This window comes from Asparagus officinalis, chromosome 9, assembly GCF_001876935.1.
Source record: "Asparagus officinalis chromosome 9, Aspof.V1, whole genome shotgun sequence".
Lineage (NCBI taxonomy): Eukaryota > Viridiplantae > Streptophyta > Magnoliopsida > Asparagales > Asparagaceae > Asparagus > Asparagus officinalis.
The window spans coordinates 61022152-61037190 of NC_033802.1; the positions used below are offsets into that span (position 1 = coordinate 61022152).

At 37.6% G+C, this 15039-nt stretch overlaps 1 protein-coding gene across 1 annotated transcript; it reads left to right on the forward strand.

Annotated features, from left to right (window-relative positions):
* Nucleotides 329–11010, forward strand: LOC109823510. Its single transcript, XM_020389789.1, has 4 exons — nucleotides 329–332; nucleotides 379–569; nucleotides 1237–1390; nucleotides 10214–11010. The coding sequence occupies exons 1-4, from the start codon at nucleotides 329–331 to the stop codon at nucleotides 10294–10296; spliced, it is 432 nt and encodes a 143-aa protein (XP_020245378.1). The 3' UTR covers nucleotides 10297–11010.

The window sequence follows — 15039 nt, forward strand, 5'->3', positions numbered from 1 at the left end:
AATGCTTAATTATTTAGGAGGCGTTACAGGCACACCCTTAGACACACCACCAACCACACCCCCCCTCACAGTGAAGCGCCACCACACTCCCCCCTGCTAAGCAGTTGGAGCAGACCCGACGTGGGGCCGCTTCACTGTCAAGGGGTGAGTGTGGTTGGTGGTGTGTCTAAGGGTGTGTCTCTATCATTTTTCTTATTTTTTTAAGAGTTTATTAATTGTCGGGATAATTTAAAATTGATAGTAACAATTGTATCATTATTCTTCTTCGTCTTTCCCTTGCTTCTTTTTTTTCCTTAGGGCTTTTTGGTTGGGCCAAAAGGTGAAGAAAATGGGTCAAAAAACTGACAAAAGGAAAAGTTTTACATTTCCCCCCAAAAGCCAAGTTTAGGGTATTCTTCATATCTCCCGCCTCCTTCATCGCGTCACCGCGCCCTCCCTCTCTCCCGCCGCCAATCCCTCTATCTCTTACCCCTCCGTTCACAAATTCGACTGGCGAGAGTATTATCAGCAGTTTTTGTTGCCGGAAGCTGACGAACACCGACCCATCCGCATTGTCGAGTTGCTTGGAGGTGAGAAATCTCCTTAAATTTGTTTTTTTTTTCTAGTTTTTAAGGGTTGCTTCTTCTCTCAAAAATTTGACAGTTTTAGAGGTTTTGGTGATGGGATTTTTTTTTAAAATTTTTTTTGCCCTTTTTACTTTGTTTTTTTAATTAAATGAAGAAAGTTTGGATATCTTGTGCTGAGAAAAAAATTACTGCTTCGAAACACATGGCTTTATTATATATTGAGAGGTGAGCATGATCCATTGCCAAACGTTTAATTGTCATAAAAATTATATTTAACTTAGTAAAATATTGCAGCTAGCTCGAGAGATCTTCTTGATTTTGTTTATTGTAGTACTATGAATGAATGATTGAAAGCATGACCATAATTGTAACAAAAGTTTAAATTCTCATTGAAAGCCTGTTAAGTGTAACCTTCAAATATGTTATCAGTTGTTTTTAGCTATGATATATGTTTGGGAAAATTGTTTGGAGCAAGTAATTTGCAAAAAGTTATGCACCCCACCCCCAACTAGAGTCAACCCCTTGTAAGTACGTTGACCCAAGTTTCCATGCTAAAACACTCCTAGCCCAATATTATATATGTACTTTATACTGTATTTTTAAGTATTGTCCACTTTACCCTTTTGCACCCATTTGTGGAGTGTCTAAACTATTTTGTCTTATTGGGCAGCCCTTGTTCCATTATACAGTGAGAAGTGACATCCGGTTGGGTTCAAGAGAATTGGGGAGAATGACATTAATGGCTGGAAGAGTTTTTATGGAGGGAAAGGAAAAAATTGGAGGGAAATATACTAAGTTCCCTCCAAATAATGCTCCATCTCAATGTAATATCTTATTCCCTCTTTAGATTCTACTCAACAACCTTCAACAATCAAAATATTCTTAATTTTTTCCTCTTAACTTCTTCAAAAACCAAAATAAAAGAATCTTTAATGTGTGTGATTTCGTTTAACACAAATGCAACCCTTATTAAAGTCAATTCTGTAACAAGTTTAGTTGAATTGAAGATGCAAGCTGTAGAGAATTTAAGAGTATCGTACGAAAGTTTGTTGATAAGTTACTCTCTCGAGAAGCTTCCCAATGCCTCGTTTGAGCTTTCAAAAGATGAAGATATTCTCAACATGATAGATTATCATCCTTCGATGGGGTTAAATTCGATAACCATGACTGTTAGTAAAAGAGATGAAGGATCCACACATGCCATAGGGACAGAAACAGAGCTTAAGTAAGTATTCAAAAGATTATTTTCAGGTTTTGGATACACGTTATAATGAAAATTGTGATGTTTACATCTTATATGTGACATGAAGGTATTTCACATGACATATTGACTTTATTTGTGACATAAACTTGTTAACAGTTATTTATAATTATCACACGTGATTTATATGTACGTTATATTCAACTTACAGTCTTCCTAGTGTAAGTTCACAGTCATTAGAGCATATCAAGGACTCTTATGAGAGGATCCCAATTGAGGAATCAGAGAGGATCCCAAACAACAATCCTCAAGGAGAGCAAGTGTGGATGATGAACGACGTAGTAAGTGACTCGTCAAGGATCCCAGCATGGTAGCACGAGGCAATTACTGGAAAAGGACTGTAATTTGAAAGCGCAAAAGAAGTTAGAATGGCTCTTATATACTACTCTATAGTTAAAAAGTTCGCTTTTAAATATGTTAACAATGAGCTAAAACGTATTCATGCTAGTTGCATGTTCAGAAAAGAAACAAAATGTCTGTGGTTGTTTTTCGCTTCACCATTGAGCCATGTGTCGACCTTTGCTATAAAAAAAATTTGTTCCTTAACATACTTGTGGACAACATAACAACATAGTTGGTCACTTTAGAGCATAAAGAAGGTGGATTGCGAGTATGCTACAATCAATTATGAAGAGGCATCCATATATCACCCCAACTAACATTAGAAAGGAATTGTACTCTCAATATAGTTTAAAAGCTAATTATTCTAAAGCTTAGCGCGCTAAGGAGATAGCAAAAGACAAAATATTTGGTTGCGCAAGGTATCCATATGATTTACTATCCTGGTTAGTCCATTAATTTGTTGATGTCTCCTTTAGAATGTATATGTATCACAGTTAACCATAAATATGACATGTCAGAACGCTCTGTGACAAATAAGCATAGCATGTGATATGTCAACGACATATGTGACACTTCAAATCTAAATGTGACTCTTTGACCTTCTATGTGATATTTAGATCTGTTTTGTGACATTTAAGTATTACATGTGACATTGAGACATCATATGTGACATTAACGTATTATATATGACTGTTAGAACTTATTCATCATTTAACAAGTTATTTGTCCTTCTAACTATCATTTAAAGGTACCAAATGAAGGTGATGGAAACAAACCCAGGCAGACTCTTCATTATTAAACAAGAAGAAAGGAGATTCAAGCGTTTATTTGTGTCCTATGGTGCATGCATACAGGGGTTTGTCAATGGATGTAGGCCATTACTCTTTCTAGATGTGACTTTTCTAAAAGATCGCTACAAAGGGATCTTATTAGGTACAACTGCTTATGATGGCAATCAATACATATTTCCACTCGTATTTTGTATTTGTGACCAATAAAATAAAGTGAATTAGAGTTGATTTATTCAAAGATTGCGGTATATTTTGTATAATCGGATAGAACCATATAATCCTGTTTTCGTCAAAAGTTGGTCTCGTTGAGGAATTCATTATATCTTCGATCGATTACAATAAATTCAAAAGAAGTAGCCTTTTTATAAGACTTCTTTTACACAACAAAATAAAAATTACAACTTTTTAGAAACAAACGCATGATCATTGTTTGGATCACTGCTTGCGTGAGATCTTTACCTGTGTCGGGAGCGCTTTGACTCGTGGACCACCAAATCACAGATTCTGATTGAATCGTGAGGGGTTTAATGATTCTTCATTCGTTTATCGAAGTGAGAATTTGAAACGATATCTTATCAAAGTAAGATAGTCGTTCTTCTTGAGATCAAGTCAAAGCTCGAATCTCAAGGGATTGCCAGAAGCTCAGGAACTCTGCTCTCTCTGCTCCAAAGTGCTCAAAAATGATCAGCCCCCTCAAAAATCTCGCACGGCGAGACAGAAAAGGCTGTCTCGCACGGCGAGACAGAAAAGGCTGTCTCGCACGGCGAGACAGAAAAGGCTGTCTCGCACGGCGAGACAGAAAAGGCTGTCTCGCACGGCGAGACAGAAAAGGCTGTCTCGCACGGCGAGACAGAAAAGGCTGTCTCGCACGGCGAGACAGAAAAGGCTGTCTCGCACGGCGAGACAGAAAAGGCTGTCTCGCACGGCGAGACAGAAAAGGCTGTCTCGCACGGCGAGACAGAAAAGGCTGTCTCGCACGGCGAGACAGTCTATACTTGTGTTCTTTTGACTTTTTTGGATGATTTCCTCTTGAGCTGTATTTGGATATCTTTCAGCATTTTTTGACGCCTACAGATACCCCCTCCAAAGTATTCCAGACTCATTCTTTTATAGAGGAGTTCTGGGATACTTTGGATAAGATAAGTCTTGCTTACGATCCCTTCCATGCTTGGTTGAGTAGATCGTGTAGAGGAGCCCGTAGATGGCTTCAACTCTTGACCTCTTTGTCTCTCAATCTATTCAGTACTTTGTAGAATAGTTAAGATTCTTTCGGTACTACGTTTATCGCTTGACCGTTGTCGAGATCTTGAATCGAAACTGGTATTTGTTCTTGTGAGCTCAGCTTTTGTCACCAAACTGATACTCATACATCCATTGAAAATTCGTCAGGTTATCCTTAAGAATATTCAGATTAATATTCTTTAGAAACTTCCTGTCGAATGTAGGAAAACAGTTTAGACTCGTGTACCTATTGGAGTAACATGGTCTCTTTTTTGTTGGTAGAGATGAACCCGAAATCGGAGAGGAAGAATTTTATATTCTATCTCGTGGTCTCTTGTTTGTTGGTAAAGATGAACCCAAAATCGGAGAGGAAGAATTTTATATTCTATCTCCTGGTCTCTTGTTTGTTGGTAGAGATGAACCCGATCTTGTTTGTTGGTAGAGATGAACCCAAAATCGGAGAGGAAGAATTTTATATTCTATCTCCTGGTCTCTTGTTTGTTGGTAGAGATGAACCCAAAATCGGAGAGGAAGAATTTTATATTCTATCTCCTGGTCTCTTGTTTGTTGGTAGAGATAAACCCAAAATCGGAGAGGAAGAATTTTATATTCTATCTCCTGGTCTCTTGTTTGTTGGTAGAGATAAACCCAAAATCGGAGAGGAAGAATTTTATATTCTATCTCCTGATCTCTTGTTTGTTGGTAGAGATGAACCCAAAATCGGAGAGGAAGAATTTTATATTCTATCTCCTGGTGCAAAGGAAACTCGAAGTAGGATCTCCACTTAGAGAATCTGGAGTGGTTTGAATAATCCTAACTGTCATAAGGTTTGATTAGCCAATTCAAAGCTAGACCTTTCGTTCGCAAAATGAATCGAAAGGAGATTGTGGCTGTGGTCCTAACTGTAGTAAGGTTTGACCAGGTGGGAGTTTCGAGGTGATCCTAACTGTAGGAAGGTTTGATCGCTCGATTTATGGACCTCTCGTTCATTGAAGGAATCGAGAGAGGATTTTGGCTTTGGTCCTAACTGTTTAAAGGTTTGACCAAATGAGAACTTGAAACGATCCTAACTGTTTAAAGGTTTGATCGTTCAATTCGTGGACCTCTCATTCATGAAAGGAATCGAGAGGGGATTTTGGCTTTGGTCCTAACTGTTTAAATGTTTGACCAAATGGGAGTTTGATACGATCCTAAAGGTTTGATCGTTCAATTTGAGTGGACCTCTCGTTCATGGAAGGAATCGAGAGGGGAGTTTGGCTTTGGTCCTAACTGTTTAAAGGTTTGACCAAATGAGAACTTGAAACGATCCTAACTGTTTAAAGGTTTGATCGTTCAATTTGTGGACCTCTCGTTCATGAAAGGAATCGAGAGGAGATTTTGGCTTTGGTCCTAACTGTTTAAATGTTTGACCAAATGGGAGTTTGATACGATCATAAAGGTTTGATCGTTCAATTTGAGTGGACCTCTCGTTCATGGAAGGAATCGAGAGGGGATTTTGGCTTTGGTCCTAACTGTTTAAATGTTTGACCAAATGAGAACTTGAAACGATCCTAACTGTTTAAAGGTTTGATCGTTCAATTTGTGGACCTCTCGTTCATGAAAGGAATCGAGAGGGGATTTTGGCTTTGGTCCTAACTGTTTAAAGGTTTGACCAAATGAAAACTTGAAACGATCCTAACTGTTTAAAGGTTTGATCGTTCAATTTGTGGACCTCTCGTTCATGAAAGGAATCGAGATGAGATTTTGGCTTTGGTCCTAACTGTTTAAAGTTTTGACCAAATGTGAGTTTTGTGAGGGAAGATTGATTTAAAGAAGTGATCGAATCTCATCTCAGCAAAAGAGTATTCGGAAATCACCGTGGGGATGTAGTGTTTATCACATTGTTTGTAATGATCGGGTTATCCCTAAGAAAATTACATATAACATTCTTCCGAGAACTTCCCGATACATGAACCATCCACCCCCAGCTTCTTTCGCGAAACTGGGTCTAACATCATACTGAGTTACATGACCGGGTTATCCTTAAGAATATTACATGTAAAAATTCTCCAGGAACTTCCCGTCAAGAGTGGGAAACAGTTTTGACTCATCTACCTATTGGAGTATCGATGAGCAGTTTATACTCGTATACTCTTTGGAGTGTTGAGAAGCATTTTATACTCGTATACTCTTCGGAGTGATATGAAGAAGCAGTTTATACTCGTATACTCTTCGGAGTTAGGGGAAAACAGTTTATACTCGTGTATCCCATGGAGTCAGAGTCGTCTTTACTTGGTTTGTTTCGCCGTTATGACACCGGAGTCAATTAAGGCTTGGATTTTATTTTTGAGTCCAAAGCAAATCTCGGTGGGATGAAGAACCCTTCTGTGGTACGCACAGTAGTTTAGATCCGTAATCCTCTTAGCTGCCTCTTGATCTTTAATAGGTGGTAGCTCGATTTTGTCATTGGCGATGAGGTATTTCAAGATGGCTGGAGCTTCATCATCTTCGAAGGAATACTCCTTTTAAAACCTCGGATCGGGAGTCGCGTTCCCAGTGATTGTAGATGTCATCGGTCGGCATCTCTCAGCTTTCTTTCTTTTAAGAAAGTGTTCAGCTTGTTCGCCACGTAGTTTTAACTCTTTTCAAGTTTTGGATGGTACGACCCCCAGAGCTTCTAGGACATCGATGGAGAGATTATTATGGCATGTTTGCAGGATGAACTCCTCTGTAATAGGATCTCTGCAATTCATTGCTTTGTTACGGAAGCGCTTGACAAAATTATCAACTGACTCTCCGTCTTTTTGCTTCTCATCCAGAAGGGTTCCGATTGACACTTCGGTGTCATTATCGAAGAAATTGTTGAGGAACAAACTTTCCATGTCATCCCAGCAATTGATGCTCCCTGGCTTGAGACGTCGATACCAAATCAAGTGCTGAGTAGGCGAGTTTTTCCCGTCAAACGGTGTGAAGTTAATCAGATTGAATTTTGACGGGTACGATATTGAATCCCATTCTCTTGGATATGGACATGGAATACCCATCTTTTTCACTTCTTGAGCCGTCATCAAAGCGTTAACTTTGTTTTCAAGCTCTTTTATTTTCCCGTCATCGTTTATGTCTTCATTCGCGTGACGTTGAGGAGAATAAGTTAGACCACCCCCTGTAAGAGGTGCTATTGAACCACCCCCAATATCGTTATTAGGAGGATCTGTTAAACCATCCCCAGTGTTATTGCTATTGGGAGGTGTATCAGCCATAATGACTTTATCCACTTCATGATCACTATCATCTGCCACATTTTGAGTGTGGCGGGTGGGTTCAGCTCGCTGACTGGACTCAGGAGGTTGAGGCCGTTGAGTTAGTAATTCTCTCATTTGTTGGAATTTCTTCACGTTGTTTGGCTAGAGCATCTTGAAGTATTTGAACGAACTGATCAGAGGTTATTGTGAGTACTTCTCTGGTTTGTCCTGTGCTAGATACCGTATCATCCGAAGCGATAGCAGAACAAGTGTCCGAGAGCTCCTCCTCTAATGATACTCCTTCATGCATTCTCTTGTAGTCCCTATGTCTGATGGCTCTTAACTGGAGTCGGGATATCCGTTTGGCAATTCTTGAATTGACTTTTCCTCTCGGGGAAAAGTCGGGATTTGATTCACTTGAATGCCATTTAGATTTTCCTTTATCAGACACGTTTATGGTGACTTCAGCGAATTCATCATCTTGGACAGTTGATCTTCTCTTGCGGAAATGTTTCGGCTTAGGCTTCGACATTTCGGTGAAAAGACTGTGGAATACCGAGACTCTTCGTGGGATGGCTTCTCGTTTTGCGTAATTATATTCCGACAATACTGCTCTAATGAGTCGTGCACAGGAACAATGAGAGCTTATTTCTCGAATAGTTCTCTTTCGAAATTTATTCACACCTCCAACTTGATAATACGATTCATCGGTATGATTGCCAAAAAATCGTATCGTTTGTTGGCATGACCTCCTAGGTATGACGATGTCTTTTGGTGAATGCGTCTTCTTCTGGGGATGTAAAACCTTGTTGGCATTCTCAGGACAATTTATTACTGTCTTTGAGCGATCCAAGGTTATGTCGGGAGTCACACGTTTAGAACCACCCCCTTGCGGGTATGGAGTCTTAACGGGCTCCGAATGCTGATTTTACCTAACTCCAGACTTTGGAATCCAAACTTTGCAGAGTTTTGGCGGTTCTTTGACTACCGTTTCCCTGTTTCTTTCTCGTCTTTGTTGTAAGAGAGCACGAGCATGAGCGATAAGAGTCATTGTGAGCAGAGGTGTTGCGAGTAGGATCCTCGGCAATAATCAAGTGAGAGTCTTCATCTGTAGTGTTTGACAACTTCAACAAAGATGAAATCTTCCTGCATTTGCGAGGCAAGGAAAACTTTACAGATAAGGATGACAAATACTCCTCAAACTTTGCTTGGTCGAACTCGTACTCGACCGTTGATTCAACCGGGATCTTGATGGTTGGCTGCGACACGACGGTCTCGGCAGCGAGACCGTTGGCTCCCACTGTGATCGTCAGTTTGTTTTCGTCAAAAGTTGGTCTCGTTGTGGAATTCATTATATCTTCGATCGATTACAATAAATTCAAAAGAAGTAGCCTTTTTATAAGACTTCTTTTACACAACAAAATAAAAATTACAACTTTTTAGAAACAAACGCAAGATCGTTGTTTGGATCACAGCTTGCGTGGGATCTTTGCCTGTGCCGGGAGCGCTTTGACTCGTGGACCACCAAATCACAGATTCTGATTGAATCGTGAGGGGTTTAATGATTCTTCCTTCGTTTATCGAAGTGAGAATTTGAAATGATATCTTATCAAAGTAAGATAGTCGTTATTCTTGAGATCAAGTCAAAGCTCGAATCTCAAGAGATTGCCAAAAGCTCAAGAACTCTGCTCTGTCTGCTCCAAAGTGCTCAAGAATGATCAGCCCCCCTCAAAAATCGATCTCAAGGGGTATTTATAGCCTCCATGAACAGTTACGCTCGCGCATACAAGCATTTGCTGTCTCGCTGCAGACAAGTGTTTGCGTCTCGGCGGCCGAGCACAGTCAGTTTACGTCTCGTGCGTTCCGCAGCACAGTAAACACTGTCTCGCGAAAACCCAACTGCAACCCAGTGCTTTCGCAGTACTGCCTTTTCCCACGTTTCAAACTCCGTTATTTTTACAGTCTATCCACTGATTCTTGCGCCACGATGTTTTACACGTCCTTGCATTAATGCGACCGTGTTTACGACAGTTATCAGGTCGTTGTTGACCATTTCAACACCTGTCTCGCTGGCGCAGACAGTAAACACTGTCTCGCTGCGAGACAGTAAAAGACTGTCTCGCTACGAGACAGTAAAGACTGTCTCGCTGGTGAGACAGTTCATATCTGTATTCTTTTGATTTTTTGATCTCTCCTCTTGGGCTGTATTTGGATATCTTTCAGCATTTTTTGACGCTTACAAATTCACCTCATCCTCTAGTCATTTTGTCAAATGCCAACAAAGGAATAAAATAATCTTTAAAAGGTATATTTCTAGATGCGTACCATTCCAGATGTGTACTTCATCTTATTGAGAATTATAAATTGATGCTTAGAGAGATGGTTTTGCCTCAAATGCTACTCAATGGATTTCAAAATTATTAGAGTTTGCTGCATATAAGTATACGGAAAGAGAATTTAAAGTTGTTTTACATGAGATTAGGATGACTGATCAAAGAGCTTACCAAGTAGCTCTCGGTTATGGTTCAAATAATTGGGTGAATTTTGTATTTTCTGATATAAGGTATGTCAAATATCAACCAGTTTCTATGAATTTGAGCTGTTAGATATCACATTATGCTTTTATATGCGACCTTCATATGTTATATGTGACCTTAACTCGTCTCATGTGGCATCACTCTATTAGATGTGACTCTTATCCGTGGGCTATGACAATTTGCTGTTGCTTGTGACATGTGTCGTTATATGTGACACATGGTCGTATTTTGTGATAATGAATTTCAATTTGATACATATGATATTTATTTACAGATATGGTCATATCACATTCAATGTTGTTGAATCTTTCAACAATTGGATTCGTGTGGCGAGAACACTTTCTGTTTGCGATATGATGGATCACATTAGTGTGCAAATTATGGAAAGGATGAATTCTCACCGCTAGATGGCAACAAAATAGAATAGCTATCTATGTCCTGAAGCGGAAAAAACTCTCTAAGAAAATTACATGAAGGGAAGCACTCTTGAAGTCTCACATTCTACAGCTAAAATCTTTGAGGTATCATCTGCAAAAATAGTACAAGTTGATTCGGAACACAAAACATGCACGTGTCGTGCATGAGATATATTGCGAATACCATGTAAACATTTGTGTGCTGCTGTTAACTTTATGCATAGAGATGTGTACCAGTATTACAATTGGTTCATGACGACTGAAGTTTTCAAGAAAATTTATGAACCAATTCTCTTTCATGTTCTAAATTACGATAAGCCAGATGTCACGGATGAAACAGTTGGCATACTTCCTCTAAAGATGACAAAGAGACGTGGAAGGAACAAGAATAGACGTATCAACAACTGATCTGAGAATAGACGTCCAATTAAATGCTTAATATGCCACGCTGAAGGACATAACCGAGTCACATGCACTGAACCCATCCAAGACTAACGTTTCCTGGCAGAATTCAAACACTTCTGGTGTTGTTGTCTGTTATATATTACTTTTGATTTTTTTGTTGTGATATTTATGAGTTAAATGTACATATTACCTTTTCCGGTGACTTATTGGTATTAACTGTGACACCTGTAAGATCTATACTTTCAGATTCCATATAATATGCTAAAGAAAAGTTCATGGAGAAATAAAAAATGCACATTTTATCATTTGCAAGCTGGTTTTGAACATCTACCATCCAACAGAGAATTACATTATATGTGTTTGTCTAATACTTCCACTCAATCAATAGTACATCATTACCCCCAAAATACCAAAAGATATTCTTGATCATTTGCATCTAACTTCAGTCGCAACTTCTTCCATTCTCGGCCTTCACATATGATTTTACCAGTATGTCTTGCCCGTAATATTTTAGACTCCCTTTGCAAGGTTTCAATATACATTGTCTGCCTTCATTCTAGGATCGCTTTGATGAAAAAATATGCATGTATGCCACAATCGTACCTAAATAGAAAAGAGGTAAAATCAATAGCAGCATATGTCATGGATAATGAGAATATATCACACAGAATGTATAAATATCACATAACAGCAACATATATCACAAAGAATGCCAAAATATCACATGAGGCCAGCATATGTGACATTAAAGCAGCATATGTCACAGAGAATGCATAAATGTCACATAAAACTAGCGTATGTTACATGAAATCATCGTATGTCACATGAAACTACTATATGTCACATAACAACAGTAAATGTCACTGATAAAAATTATATATCACATATAATGCATAAATGTCACATAACGCAAGCATATATCACTGATAATGGTTATGCATCACGGATAAGCAAGTATCATAGCAATTAATAAATTGGTAAGTATAAGCTATTTAGAGAAACTTACGAGCTTTTTTGCGTTCGACAAGGAACTGCTTCATATTTGAATGCTCTGAATGTCAGCACCTGGTTGAATCCACTCACCATCATATCTAAAAATAGCTAGATTATCAACACGTCTCTAGCCTATGCCTCGTGGTTAGCGGAACTGAAATGTCTGTATTTTTTTTGTCCGAAATTGACCTCAAGGACATGTCAATGATCAGCATGACATATCGGAATTATCAGAACATCCTTCCCATCATCTATATGCTTCTTTATATACTTTTTATAGACATTTTTCTCATTCAAATTTGAAGTAGTTAGCAACCAAATCTTTAAAAAAAAATAAGGGGAAAAAAGTCAAATAACATATAAATGCAATATTACTTGTAAAATTATTATGATCGATATTACTCACACTAAAATATGATGTGATCATAACAAATTTTCTTTCTCGATCGGCATTTTCCGGTAGCTTGAGCCATTTTTGAAGTCTTGCAACTAGTGCTTCGACGGTCTTATGATTGCAAATGTAATAAATCATGTAAATATCAAAAAGTTGAATAACACCACAAGTTAAATAAAATCTAACCTCGTCCTTTAATCTTTCACCACATAGAAGATGAAACATATCATATCTATTTATAATTTAGTTGTCAACCTCATAAACAGTCCTCTTTCTATATAATATATATAATACAATCAACGTATAAGTATCACAGAGCATTCTTTATCACAGACTATATGTAAATATCACAGAAAATGGTTACAAGTCACGCAAAAACCACTAATTATCATAGAATAATGTAAATATCATAGGAAAACACTAAACATCACAGAAAATAGTAACTATCACAGTGTAAATGTAAATGTCATAGGAACCTAGTAACTATCACAGACTAAATGTAAAAATCGCAGAAAAACAGGTAAATGCCACATGAAATCACTAACTATCACAGACTATATAAAAATATCTCACGTGAAATTCATAGATAACTACTTAATACTTACTTGTTCACTTTTAACGTTAGAAAATATTGAAGCCACTTGTTTTCATCATCCGATAAATCAGGAACGTCCTGAACAGTGAAATTATGATAAAATCTTTCTTCGACCGCTCCTAGGAACTTGATATCAAAGTCTTGTGGAGAAGGAATGCCCATATTCAACATCCCCAATAATTTTTTTTCTTCTCCAATTTTTTCTCTTCTCCATAACTCTTTTACATATGTTCTCATATTAGCATATGAAATTGCAAGTTCCTTCTCCTCTTCCTTCTCCCTCTTATCTTCGTCATCTTTCATCACAACGACAACTTTCTTCTATTTACTTCTTTTCTTAGGGATAACTATTTGGAATGGTGATTCTTAAAACTTGGGCTTCTTTATTGTTCTTTGGCTCTTTGCCCGTAGCCCCTAAACTAATTCTTTCAACGTTTCATTTCTTTCCTCCCTCCTTTTTCTTCCCTTTTTCTTTTTAGTAACTTCCTCGGTTACTTTCACCTCTTCAGGTTGTTGATCACAGTTAATGAGTGTATGTCACAAAAATAGGACATGAACAAATGTCACAGGCGAAATTCATGTATCACAAATAATGAGCAAATATCACAGACAAATTGTTTAAGTCGCAAAAGTAAAGTAATTGTCATAGGAGATGTATAAATATCACAACAAATAGTCAACTGTCAGAAATAATAGGGAAGTATCACAGTGTAGATGTAAATATCACAAGCAATATGCACGTATCATAGGAAATTATTAATTGTCATAGAGTATAAGTAATTGCCACATGTAATATGTAAGCATCACAACAAGTAAGTAATTATCACATGATTTACGTTAAGTGTTACCTCCTCAACTTCAATGCCCATGTCTACTCTGTCATCCTTAACTTCCTCTATATTTTTGCGTTGATCATATTCTTTCTCTGCCTCATCTTTTCTCTCCATCTGAGGCTGCTTAAATGTCAAAACAATAAATAAATCTTTTATAGAGAACGAACGAGCACATAAAACGAGAAATAAGTTATTACCTCCTCATCCTTTTTTTCTCTTCCTTGTTTTTGTTCAACAAATCTTTTCTCAATATCGGCCTTAATGGTCATCGTATCAACGCCGCAAGTAACAAGTTCTTGCTCATAGACTTCAGTCAACATTGACGGCTTGTCATAAGCTTCAGTCTACATTAACAATTAAGTTTCAGTGAAAAATGTCACATATAAGAAAGTCACACATAAAGTTTACATAAACACTATATCTATCATAATAAACTGGTAAATATCACATGGAATAACCAATTTGCACAAATAACGATGTACCACAGTCTACATGTAAATATCACAGAAAATAGATAAAAGTCACAGCCAATATATAACAATCACATGCAATAAATAATAATCACATAAAAGACTATTACCACAGTCGAAATGTAAATAATAATCACATAAGAATTAAACTTATCTTACAAATGCAACAGTCGATTGACTCCATTCCTCTTTTTTAACTCTTTTCTTTCTTAAAGAGTTTTCGGAGTCAACTTCCTCCTCTCTTTTTGCCTTCATCTTTCTAGGCTCTTGCTTGATCTCCTCATGGACATACCACATCATATCTTGCTTCGGTAAGATGTGGATTGCGGCTTCTGATTTCTTCATAATAGTTGCAGTCCGCAACGAACCCACTTTCTTACCTTCTAATGTCTAGTTTGTCATTGGTGACTTGGAATCATTGACTCTGGCTAGCTCCTTGATGTTTGTTATCTCATAGTACCATAGCTTCAAAAAAACAACATTTAATCAATAAAGTATCACAAGTTAGATACAAATGTCACATGTAAAAGACAAAGGTCAGAAGTTAGATACAAATATCACATGTTAACTACAAATATCACAATTAAATAATACATATCAGGGACAAATGTCACATATGGGGCACAAATGTCACATATTAGTATCATATATCACATGTAAAAGACAATAATCATATATAATATGATATTAACTACAAATATCACAATTAAACAATGCACAGCAAGGAAAAATATTACATATGGGGCACACACGTCACATATTAGTGTGATATATCACATGTAAATGACAATGATCATAGATAAGGTGCAAATGCAACATATTAATTACAAATAACACATATAACTCACCGATAGCAAGGGAGCACAGGCGCTAAGATATGTCTGCCCCTTTTTAGCTATCTTGGTAGCTTTGAAAGAGTCCCACAATTCATTGTAGATGATCGTCGCCCATGAGAAATGATCAACCACATCTATCCGAGTCATATACTTGAACA

What these genes read in the sequence shown, in the direction of transcription:
- LOC109823510 (XM_020389789.1), top strand. An exon ending in CATTGTCGAGTTGCTTGGAG is followed by an intron (nt 570 to 1,236) that starts GTGAGAAATCTC and finishes CTTATTGGGCAG; the next exon opens with CCCTTGTTCCATTATACAGT. An exon ending in AAATAATGCTCCATCTCAAT is followed by an intron (nt 1,391 to 10,213) that starts GTAATATCTTAT and finishes ATTTATTTACAG; the next exon opens with ATATGGTCATATCACATTCA.